The following is a 12066-nucleotide window of genomic DNA, read 5'->3' as shown; positions in this document are numbered from 1 at the left end:
AAAAAAGCATCATAGATAGCTAGATGTATTTTCTTGCTAATAAAACTTGCATATGCATATTACAGAAATATTTATATAATAAGATACATTATATGAGACATACAAATATTTGATAAGACTGATAAAATTGATATAAATGCATTTGATATATATGAATCACATGATTTGCATGATATACATGCATAAATAACCATTGTACAACATGTATATTAATATGTTAGATATACAAATTTCATGAATTGAGATAGATAAAAATTGTTCTAAACTAATGAGTATAAAAATGATAGAGTTATTGATCATCCCTTATGTATTGTTATTGATTGCTAATCACTGGCCTTAAGATATATAGTTATAGTGATGTTTATTGATCATATGATATATTACTGTTTCATTTATTAGTACATATTTTTATTGTTATATGTTCATACTGATAGTGATGAAATGATTACATGTATACAGTTTATATATTTCAGTTTATGATGTATACAATTTATGATATATACAGTTTATATTATATTGCATTAATTTCTCTTGTAGTTTCTGATAAGCTACTGAGCTGTTAGCTCACTCTTTTATTTACATATTTTAGGAATAGCCCAAGATCCAAATGGAGCGAGGATATATCATATATTGATGTTTTATTTTATTATGCATTTTCTTTTATTTTATTCTTTTGTAATCAAGAACTAAAAGATAGATTGATGAATGTATGGATTGAATTTTTAGCTATTATACATGAACTTCGAGGGATTTATAGAATTTTATATTTTAAAGTATATGGTTTTTAGTTGCTTTAGCTCGATTGATTTATGTTGATAAATTAAAAGCTTTGGCTGATTAATTAAGATATTAAAATAGACAATTTTTTTTTTCAAAAATTGATCTTGAGGCATTACAGTACCACTATCATGAAACTTCAATCCTTATACCAGCTTCATTAGAGTTTGGCTCTCCGACCACTGTTATTAGACTACAGTCCTCCACTAACCATTAGGGGTGTAAACGAATCGAGTCTACTGAATTGAGCTAAGCTTATTTAATTCTTATTGAGCTCAAGCCTAACTAGAGCTAATTCACTAAGCTCGAGCTCAGCTTGTTAACAAATTTGTAGGATCGAGCTCTGCTCAATTGCTCATGCTTGTTTGGAAAGCCTGTTTTTGACTTGATTGTTGTGCTCGATTTCTTTATTTTAAAATATTTTTTATTTTTTTATTTTAAATATTTAATTAATTTAAAAATGTTAATGTATATTATATAATGCTAATTTACATTAATTATTAAAAATATTTAAGTTAATCGAGCTTATCAATGAGCTTACGAGCTGAGTCAAGTTGAGCTTGAGCTTCAGCTTGTTTAATATATGAGCTTGAGTATAGGCTCGAGTTCTAATTCATGCTTCTATAAGCTCAACTCGCGAGCTCTCTAAGTAGTTGAGCTTAAGCTGACTCGTAAGTCGACTAGGCTCACTTACACCCTATCACTATTGTCCTATTATGGTCCTTCGATCACCTTACCTAACTATGGTTCTTGAATCACCATTGTTAGACTATGGTTATTTGAACACTATTGCCTAACTATAATCCTCTAACCACAATCATCCAACTACAATCCTTTAATCACCATTACTAAACAATTCCCCTATGACTTCTATTGTTTGTCTACGATCCTCCAACCATCATTGTCCAACTATTGTCCTCCAAACACCAACCATTGACTATGATCATCCAACAATTATCGCTCAACTATAATTTTGCAACCGCTATCAAATGACTATGATTCTCCAATCGCTATTGTCTAACTAAAATACTCCAACAAATGTCGCATGGCTATAGTTCTTCGAGCTATGAGTTTTAATGACCATCACCCAACTATGACCCTCCAACCGGCCTTGTTCACTTGAGTCCTCAACTACTAGCTTTCATTATGGATGTTAAAATCGGGTTGTGGGTATAGTTCAGGTCGAATCCAATATTGACCCGTCACTAGATGCCTTGACTAGAACCTGACTCGTTTTTGTAGAAAGATCATAAATGTAAAATCAGATCGAACTGGTTGGCTTTCCTGGTTGACCCGACTCAACACCAAATGATACATTCGCAACAAGCTAGTGGGAGTGCTGTTTGGGAGAAAATGGTTACGTTCGCAACAAGCTCCCTCCCTCCCTCCCGTGACCCCATTAGCGTCATCGTCTTTACTTCCGATTCAACTAAAGAACGACGAGCTGAGTTTCGTGACTTCCGAGCGGAGAAAGGAACGTCGTCGAAGGAGTCAGTGATTCAGTGAACAAGTCATTGAGCGAGCTATTGTGAGTCACGGCCTTGCGGGTCGGTCGTCGGTGAGCGAGGACTAGGGACTACGGGAGAAGAGGAAAAGCAAACCCTTAGCCGGTTAGGGCTTGCGTGCATAACCACCGAACCAGAACGTCGAATGTGAGAGAAGAGGGAAAGCGAACCGTATACTCCTATGCGAGTTAATTCTGGTCAACTTCGGTTTAGTGGGTTGACCCAAATCTGATATGTTTTTTCAAACGAGTCAAATTCTAAAACCCAAATCCGACCCATTTGCAAAACTGATTGACCATAACCCGAAATTTTTAGGTCGTGTCAAATTTTAACATCCCTAGCCTCCATTTGCTTGAGTATTATCTATCCCATGTTATTATTTTTTTTTTTTGGGACATTTAGGCCATTTAAGGCAAACTCACACACACAACGCATACACATGGACTCGAACCTTAGACCTCTTAGTTGGAAGCCTAAGCTCTCAACCAATAGGCCAAGGGGAGTTGTGTCCCATGTTATTTTTCATTTGTAACATATAAGGTATACTACTAGTGAAATCATTACAATATATCAAATCAATTATTTTCAAAATTTTCATATAAAATATTGATGTCAATTTTTATATAATACTAAAATGTTGAATTCTAGCCCGTGATGTCCTAAAAATTTTCCTTAGTGTTTTAAGAGAACGGGTGATTAGCATCGCCAGCCAATAATTTCTGAAGATTATTTCTTCACGTCATGAATTAAAATGACATTTTTAAATACTAATTCCCATCAATTAAAATGACATTTAAGTACTCGTCGCATCATCCAAAAAAATAAAATTACTGACACTGCCAGCGCTGGCTACGACGTTAGAGTTCAGAAGTCTTTTGTCCAGATAGCCGTTAGAAGCGTCAGCCTGGGGCTTCATTCCAATGTTAATCTCCTCCTCGCCGCTCCCGTTCTTTCCAATATTTACTGTTTTTTCTTATCCTACAGACCTGAATAAGGAATCTTCTCCACGGCGTCTTCCACTGGGTCGAGCTTACCCGCCGGCCAGGCAATTAGATTTAGAATGACGACTATTTTATGAAAGAAAAATCTCTTCTTGACCATAAATATCTTACTCACTTTGAGCCCTTCGTAGCTCGGCTACACAAGCCCTGAATTCCCCTGAGCTCCGACGGTACGTCTGGTTCCATATTGATATATTTCTCTTGAATTTTAGGGGAGTTTCTCGCTTTATATGAACGAAATCAAACATTTTAAAATAGTTTTAGCTGATTTAGATGCCGTGGACTTAAGTTTTTTTTATTGAATAGTGATTTATACTGTTTTATTTTTGATTTGATTCTTGTCCGTTATTTTATCTTTTTATTTTTCTGTGGCTGCGTGTGATTCAGTTGACCTACAAAGCTATTTAAGTCAAAATGCCAAACGTTTTGATTTATTGAAGATGAGATCAAATCTACTCATACAGGAACCAAATGAGTAGGATTACTGCATCCTATGGAACAAGACAAAGCTTGCCGTGTACTCTCAGAGACTAATTCAAGCCATTCTTTCTAATTGGCTATCTTACGGCTGTTTGTTATTGAATTCCATGTCTGTTAAACTTATGTTAGAGGTACTCGATTGCTGATTGTTTGACTTTGATGCTTGAGTTTCTTCATTCGAAATTTTGGTTCTTGATCTTATTCATATTTTTTCGGTGAATTTTTACTCTTCTGTTTCTGTAATTTTTAGTGAGGTTTTAAAGATTGGTTTTTTGATCAGAGGTTTGATTGCATGCTGAATAATAAAACCTTTCTTCATTGGAGTTTTGAGTTTTTCGCTATCATACATTTAATGTATCTATATATTTTAACCCTTTTCCTGATGCGACCTTTTTAGTTTTCTTCTTTTTCTTCTACGCCAGCATATCAATATTTCCTGTCTTGATTAAGAATTTTCTCAATAGAATCTTATGATTTTAATCTCTTGTTTTGCTTTGGGTGAAGCAGATTCTGATGCGAATATAAGTAGCTGTTCACGCTTGCTTCAATTCAAGCCTCTGTTGCAAGATGCCTAAGTCAAATTTTACTGTTTTCATGGCTTTCTTGGCCGTGTCATTTTGCTACTTTCTGTGGGCTGCTGTGGCACAAGTTACTGACCCAATGGAAGGTATGTTGCTGAAAGTATCAATACAATCTGTGCCTTTTGACATAGATGTCCTTGATTATATAGGCGAAATTTTCGGAAGCAGCATGATTCAAGTGAATTTTCGTGGAAAAAGAAGACCACTGAAATAATTTAAATAAGAGCTAATTCGCTAAACCAAATAGCGTAATGAGAATGCGTTGTTTTGTTCCGCGCATTCTGAAGAATGCGCCAACCTAATCGGCGCATTCTTCCCGTCTTTGCTTCGGTGACTGTCAGTTGATTGATGTTTTTGGAGTTCAGCGGAAACCAGATCCGCGAATTCCGCGGACCGGTGCGGAAATGAAGACGCAAATAATTGCTGATGGTTGGACGTTGAGGGAGTTGTGAAGATGCCATGCAAATTTTCTTTATAAATACGCGAGCAGCACAGCTGAACGGAAATCACAAGTCTCTTAAGTTCCTTTTCTTCGTTTGCTGCTGCTGCTGTGTTCATCCGAGAGAGAGGTGAGTTATGTCTTTTTTTTTTCATTTTATTTTCTGTTAAAGTTGTTTTGGTGAAGATGTAAATTTTGTGGTCATTTATTTAAAAAAAGTTTTTGTATTATGTAGTAGTTTTGGCTTGCCTTAGTTTTGTGAGATATATTTTTTTGTTGCAATATTGTTAGTTATTATTTTAGCAGTGAGTTGTATATTTTTTTTTAGCAATTGTTTATTTTATTTAAAATAAAATTGGTGTATTATAATTTTTTTTAGAACATTTTGTTGTTTGATATGGTATGTAGAAATAAATATATCAATGTTTTGTGGAGTTTTGCTTGTAGTTTATTTTTCAAAGATCTATAACTATGTAACATTTTTAAAAAAAAATTATTTCGTACACCGTCAAATTCACCACATATTAATTTTAATAGTAGCCTAAACAAAAGTTATTTCATAACGACATAAGCCTTTTAGACATTTCTTATGGTTTACAGAACTGATCAAAGGTAGTTATTTCAATAATTTTGTTCCTAAAGAGAGGCACCCAACTGTTATTTTACTAGTCTTGAGAGGCATCTTAGTCAGTTGGTTGGTGTAAGAGTCTGCTGAAATTATTGACATCTCGTGTAAGAGTCTTTTTTGAGTACGGATGGTGAAATTGTAACAATGCTTAGTTTGTATTTTAGAGATTGATTATAGCTCCTTAAATTTAATCCATATATGATTCTTTAATAAAAGTCCACATTTTATATTTGACATGATCCTTAAGAAATAACACAAATAATTTCATGCAAGTATATAAGAATCTATGACGAATTTAAAAAATTGCTTTTAATATGGAAACCAACATTCTCCTCACAAGATTTATTTGCTTGTCATTTAAAATTTTATAGCCCTATAATGATGATGAGAATATTTTTTTGCAAAATTTTTTTAAGTTAAATAATTAGAATTATATTTAAAATATTTAAACGTTATAATTGTTAGAATTAAATTTGTTAGAATTAAATAATTGTTAGAATTAAATTTTTATCCGACAAATTTTTTTTAAAATAAAATTATATAAACTTATTTATGTTTACAAATAAAATTTGTCATCTGATATGTAATTATATTTTATTTATTAAATATTAAAATCCTTTTAGAAGAATTACTAGAAGTGCAAAAAAATTTATTAAATTAAATTTGATTGAACTGAATCCTTCAATCTAGTACGTTAGACTTAAATTTAACTATCATTTTGGGAAGAGGAAACCTCAATTTATTTTTAAGTTTAAATACATAATAAGAAGTATATAAATAGTAGATTAACCTAAATCCTTCAATCTAGTACCTTAGACTAAATTTTAACTATCAAATTGAGAAGAGAAAACCTCAATTTATTTTTAAGTTTAAATACATAATAAGAAGTATTAAGCTCACCCCTAAGGAGAATAAATAAAATTTACCTATGTTTTAATCATGAAATTTTGAATTATTTTTAAAATCAAAAGTACATTAAAAATTTATTATTCATCCATAATGAATAAAAGGAATATTCAACTATCATTTCAATCATGAAACAAAATTACTGAATTGACTTTCATACTAAAACTATATCAAGAATATTAGAATCATTCTTAAGGAGAGAAAATGTTTACCTATTTTTTAGTCATGAAGGTAAATTTATATTTTTATTTTCATAATAAAAAAATATAAGAAATATTCAATTTACGCGTGAGGATTAAAAGAATATTTACTCATCTTTTGAATGTGGAATTAAAGTTATGTTTAATGCTTAGGTGTACATTCTTAAAATTCCTACATATCTTAAAAAAGAACTAAAGCATGTATTTTAATTCAATTTCCACATATGAATATATTAAATTTGTTAAATTAATTTTAATAGAACAAACAAAATCTATTGATGCATTAGTTACTACCCAAACTATGCAAGACGTTGCAGTATATGGTGGATATGTTAGACCAAAAAATAAAGTGATATAAGTTTCATGCTATGAACTGAATACATTATTGCGATTGAATTCAACAATTTATTAGTTTTACTTCATCGGTAGGAATAGAGCCGTAAGTACATTGTTACTCTTTAAAATGCGTTTACTCTCATTACATTATGAGTAGTATGTTAAGTAAAAAACTTTAGCGAAATATGACATTCTTGGAATTGACCCTCAAATTTGTGTTATTTAGGACAGAATGTCACGCTTAGTATTATTTTTTGGTGGTGAGCTTCGTATCGGGGATGAGTTCACAGCGACATATATTGGTGGACAAAATTGGCTAATCATTATTGATCATGATATTTCTCTTACAATGCTAAAAGACAGAATTGTGAGTGCGCTTAGGATTAATTCTGCAACAAATACTGTCAACTTAACATGTCGACTTCGGAATAATGGTGGCTACTGCGCAACACATGTAACTGATGATGAGGTTTGTGAGTTTATGTTATTAGAAGCAAGAATTGATCCTGTCGTTGTTTACGTTGAGGCAGAACAAATCAATCATTGTGACGTTCCTGGTCTATCAACGGAGATACATATGTAAGTATTTAGAACTTCATTATATGATGCTCTAGTGATTAAATTCCTTATTTAAAAATTAAGCATAATTAAATCTTTTTGAAGTATTCCTAACACGTGGTATGGCGGAGGAGTAAATACGATTGAAATGCAAAATAACTTCCATGGCCAACTGAGTTTGTCAGAGCGACCAAATTTTGTGGCGCAACATCTGCCTTCACGTACCAATGTGACCGATCGTCCATGTTGGTTTAGACCATGTAGTAATATATGTGAAGAAAACTTAGTCTCTTCCTCATTCATGCCTCAATCAGAGCAAAACGAAATATTTCATTACACGGAGATGATATGGATAACAACAACGTAGATTCATACAAAATTATGGATAGTGGTAGTACTGATTCAGGGGATAGTTGTAGTCAACCTGAAACTGAAAATACATGAACAAATGTACAATTGTACGAATGATGAAAATATTGGTGTTGAGTTCATTGAAGATCATGCAGGACGAGACGTTGCTGGATTAGAATCGATGGATGCAAATAATAATTTCAAAGAAACCATTCAAACAACCGAAGAATGGGATGGTAATGATTAATGTGATCCTCCTATCATTAATATTGTTAGCTCAACAGAAGCAAACATTCCATTAGAAGTGTATGAAAGTCAAATCTTTCATAACAAAGAAGAATTACAGGCTGCAATTAATGGTTGGTCAATTTCACAAAATGTTCAGTACATAAATTCGACTTCCAATAAAAGTCGTCTCACAATTTTATGTACTCAACATAATAATATGCATATGCCATGCTATTGGCGATTACATGCATCACGAAGTAAAAGATTATATGGTCTTTGGAAAGTATCATCTGCGGGTCCGCCACATACTTGCACTCAACCTGTTATACTTGGTGGGCATCACAATTGCGCCTCAAAATTTATATGTAGGCATATCATGCCCATTATAAAACAACAACTCGACATGAAACTGAAGGAGATAATTGCAAGAATGGAGTCAAAGTTTCAAATGAAGATTTCATACATTAATGTATGGGATGCATAGAGAAAAGCCATAGAAGCAATATTTGGTTCATATGAGGATTCATATCGTTCTCTCCTACGTTATATGGAAGTGATACGTTTGTCCCAACCAGGTATAGTATACAATGTTGAATTGGTTGGAGGTTCACGATTCAAGACTTTATTTTGGGCGTTTGGCCCATCAATTTATGGGTGGCAACATTGTCGGCCTGTCCTTAGCCTTGACGGAACCTTTTTGCTAGGAAAATATCATGGGACCATTCTTGCTGCTGTTGGAATTGACGCGAATGGTGGATTGTTCCTGTTGGCTTTTGCAATAGTTGAATCAGAGAGCAATGATTCATGGGTTTGTTTCCTTCGTAACCTACATGATTTGGTTGAAGTAGTAAAGAACGTCAAAATTTATGCATAATCTCAGATAAGCATCCAACACTTATGAGAGGGTGCCGAGAAATATTTCTGCAAGCTGTCCATAGACACTGCCTTCGTCACTTGCGTGAAAACTTCAAAAAAATTTTACATCGCCAAGGTATTGTTGATGTTGAAGGCCTTTGCAATAATATGTATTTAGCTGGTTATACAGAAGACAGTGCGAACTTCACTCGTATGATGGAGCATATAAAAAATGCAAAGCAAGAAGCATATGATTGGTTAATACAGCGTGATGTTAGTAAGTGGTCATTATTATTTGACAATGGATGTCGATATAGCATCATGACAACAAACGCATCGGAATGTTTTAACGGAGTTCTTAAACGTGCTTGTGGACTTCCGATTCAAGGTCTAATAATATCCATATACTATAATCTCGTTTCTTTATTTATGAGGTGTTCTACAGAAGTTGAGAAGTGGATGATGACTGCAGAATCTGAATTTGTTCTTCGTACAATGGGTATGTTACAAAGAACTGAACGCAAAGCACTATGCTGCCCTGAACCAATTATCATTAATAGAGGCGAATTTGAAATTGTGGATACGACGTGCAAAACACATAAAGTTGAAGTCCTTTCACCTGAAAAGTGTGCTTGCACATGTAACAAACCATAATTACATCATCTGCCTTGTGTTCATGTGATTGTGGTCGCAGGATATAAGCGATGGAATCACAATGCTTTTGTGTCTCAATACTTCACACTAAACTCATATAAGGAAACATACTCCGGGCTTTTCCATATTGTCTCCCCTAACGATTTTTGGCCAAATTTTAACAAAGTAGCATGAATCATACCATTACTTGCACCAGCTTTTAGGAGACGTGCAGGTAGACCAAGGATAACTAGATTTCATAATACAATAGATGAGGCACAATCAACCTCAAATAAACGGTGTGGACATTGTAAGAGAAATGGTCATAATAGGACAACGTGTCAATATAATCTGGCATCGTCGAGGTATTAAAGATAATCTCTTTTTTTATTATATTAATATGGGTTACTTCTGAATTTTACACTTAGAGAACTCTTTTAATTTTCTTCTTGAATTAAAGATACGGTCGATAGATCGCGGCATACTGATTTTGATCGGCGACAAAGGGAATATGATCCATAACATATACAATGTCGATTGCTCCAGCTCGTGATGTGTTAAGCTTGTGAGACTATTTCAAAGCTCAAAGTTGTAAGATGTGTTGATGTTTGAAATATCAAATTTGTTAGATGTGTTGTTTAATTCAGAACTCATTAAAGCTGCTCTCAGTTTCACCAAACTGTTATTTATCTATTAATTATTATGTCATAATTTAACTAATGCTCTTCACATATTGACTGTTACGTGCAGCAGCTATATTTTGCGTTTTTCATAATCAAGTGCAATGAACTCGAACCAAAAAATACCTTTTTAAACGTTAATCTCGGAGGGAAGTACTAGATTGAAGGACTTTTTAACACATCAAATGAGTTATATCGATGTTGTATACATTCTTGGTCTGATAAAGAAGATTGCATCTTATGGGAGAGACACAATCTAGCTATGACAATCCGCTCTTACACGGATGAATATTGTTTGAACAAATGAGGATGGCAATATGTGCAAAGTAAGGGTACGCTACTGTTAGGGCATATAACTCTAATTAATTTTATGAAGGAAAAATACAATGAGACAAGAAGGCGCAAAGATGGATATGTTAAAGTAATTGTGGCTAATCCAACTGCTGACATAAGTCACTGTATCCTCTACAAAAATTGGGAAAAAAGAGGAAACAGTTTCTTGGTGCCTCGGATTGGCAATGCGTACAGCTTTGGTTTCATCAAAGATTTGGTTGTTGCGTGCGCAAACCCAACTACAAGCTCGCACACGGAAATTGATGAACAAACCCTAACATTATCATGTATACTCATGATTTCAATGAGATGTGGCTTAGATTAAAGTTGCTTATGATGTCAATGTAATTTGTTTTTCATTATTATTGAAGATGGCTTTTCTCCGTGCATCCCATGTTTTCATGTACGAAATCTTCATTTGAAACTTTGACTCCATTCTTGCAATTATCTCCTTCGGTTTTATGTCGAGTTGTTGTTTTATAAAGGGCATGATATGCCTACATATAAATTTTGAGGTGCAATTGTGATGCCCACCAAGTATAATAAGTTGAGTGCAAGTATGTGGCGGACCCGCAGATGATACTTTCCAAAGGCCACATAATCTTTTACTTCGTGATACACGTAATCGCCAATAGCATGGCCTATGCACATTATTATGTTGAGTACATAAAATTGTGAGACGACTTTTATTGGAAGTCGAATTTATGTACTTAACATTTTATGAAATTGATCAACCATTAATTGCAGCCTGTAAGTCTTCTTTGTTATGAAAGATTTGACCTTCATACACTTCCGATAGAATGTTTGCTTCTGTTGAGCTAACAATATTAATGATAGGAGGATCATATTGATCATTACCATCCCATTCTTCGGTTGTTTGAATGGTTTCTTTGAAATTATTATTTTCATCCATCGATTCTAATCCAGCAACATTTCATCTTGCATGATCTTCAATGAACTCAACACCAATATTTTCATCATTCGTACAATTGTATATTTGTTGTGAGTATTTCAGTTTCAGGTTGACTACAACTATCCCCTGAATCAGTACTACCACTATCCATAGTTTTGTATGAATCTACATCGTTGTTATCCATATCATCTCCGTGTAACGAAACATTTTCGTTTTGCTCTCATTGAGGCATGAATGAGGAAGAGACTAGGTTTTCTTTATATATATTACTACGTGGTCTAAACCAACGTGGACGATCGGTCACATTGGTACGTGAAAGCAGATATTGCTGCACGAAATTTGGTCTCTAAAAAACTCAGTTGGCCATGAAAGTTGTTTTGCATTTCAATCGTATTTACTCCTCCGCCTTACCACGTGTTAGGACTACTTCAAAAAGATTTAATTATGCTTAATTTTTAAATAAAGAATTTAATCACTACAACATCATATAATGAAGTTCTAAATACTTACATATGTATCTCCGTTGACGGACCAGGAACGTCACAATGATTGATTTGTTCTGCCTCAACGTAAACAACGACAGTATCAATTCTTGATTCTAATAACATAAACTCACAAACCTCATCATCGGTTACATGTGTTGCGCAGTAGCCACCATTATT

General features: G+C 33.7%; 1 protein-coding gene across 5 annotated transcripts in view; it reads left to right on the top strand.

The window, feature by feature from the left end:
- The first annotated feature begins 3128 nt into the window (after positions 1-3128).
- Positions 3129-12066, top strand: part of LOC110092638 (probable LRR receptor-like serine/threonine-protein kinase At1g06840) — a 93202-nt gene continuing 84264 nt past the window's right edge. For 2 of the 5 annotated variants that reach the window (XM_028694270.1, XM_020817279.2), the window contains exons 1-2: positions 3130-3453; positions 4271-4430. Coding sequence is in view for 3 of the 5 variants with exons in the window: in XM_020817279.2 (XP_020672938.2) it covers positions 4331-4430 (100 nt within the window). In the remaining 2 variants the exon portion in view is untranslated. Of the gene's footprint in view, positions 3454-3621; positions 3895-4270; positions 4431-12066 lie in introns of those variants that run through there. The other 3 variants (XM_028694268.1, XM_020817280.2, XM_028694269.1) reach the window with 3 other exon arrangements.

Source organism: Dendrobium catenatum, unplaced genomic scaffold (assembly GCF_001605985.2).
Source record: "Dendrobium catenatum unplaced genomic scaffold, ASM160598v2 fragScaff_scaffold_432, whole genome shotgun sequence".
Taxonomy (NCBI): domain Eukaryota; kingdom Viridiplantae; phylum Streptophyta; class Magnoliopsida; order Asparagales; family Orchidaceae; genus Dendrobium; species Dendrobium catenatum.
Note: the sequence above shows the minus strand (reverse complement) of the source record. Positions and strands in the feature narration are given on the sequence as shown.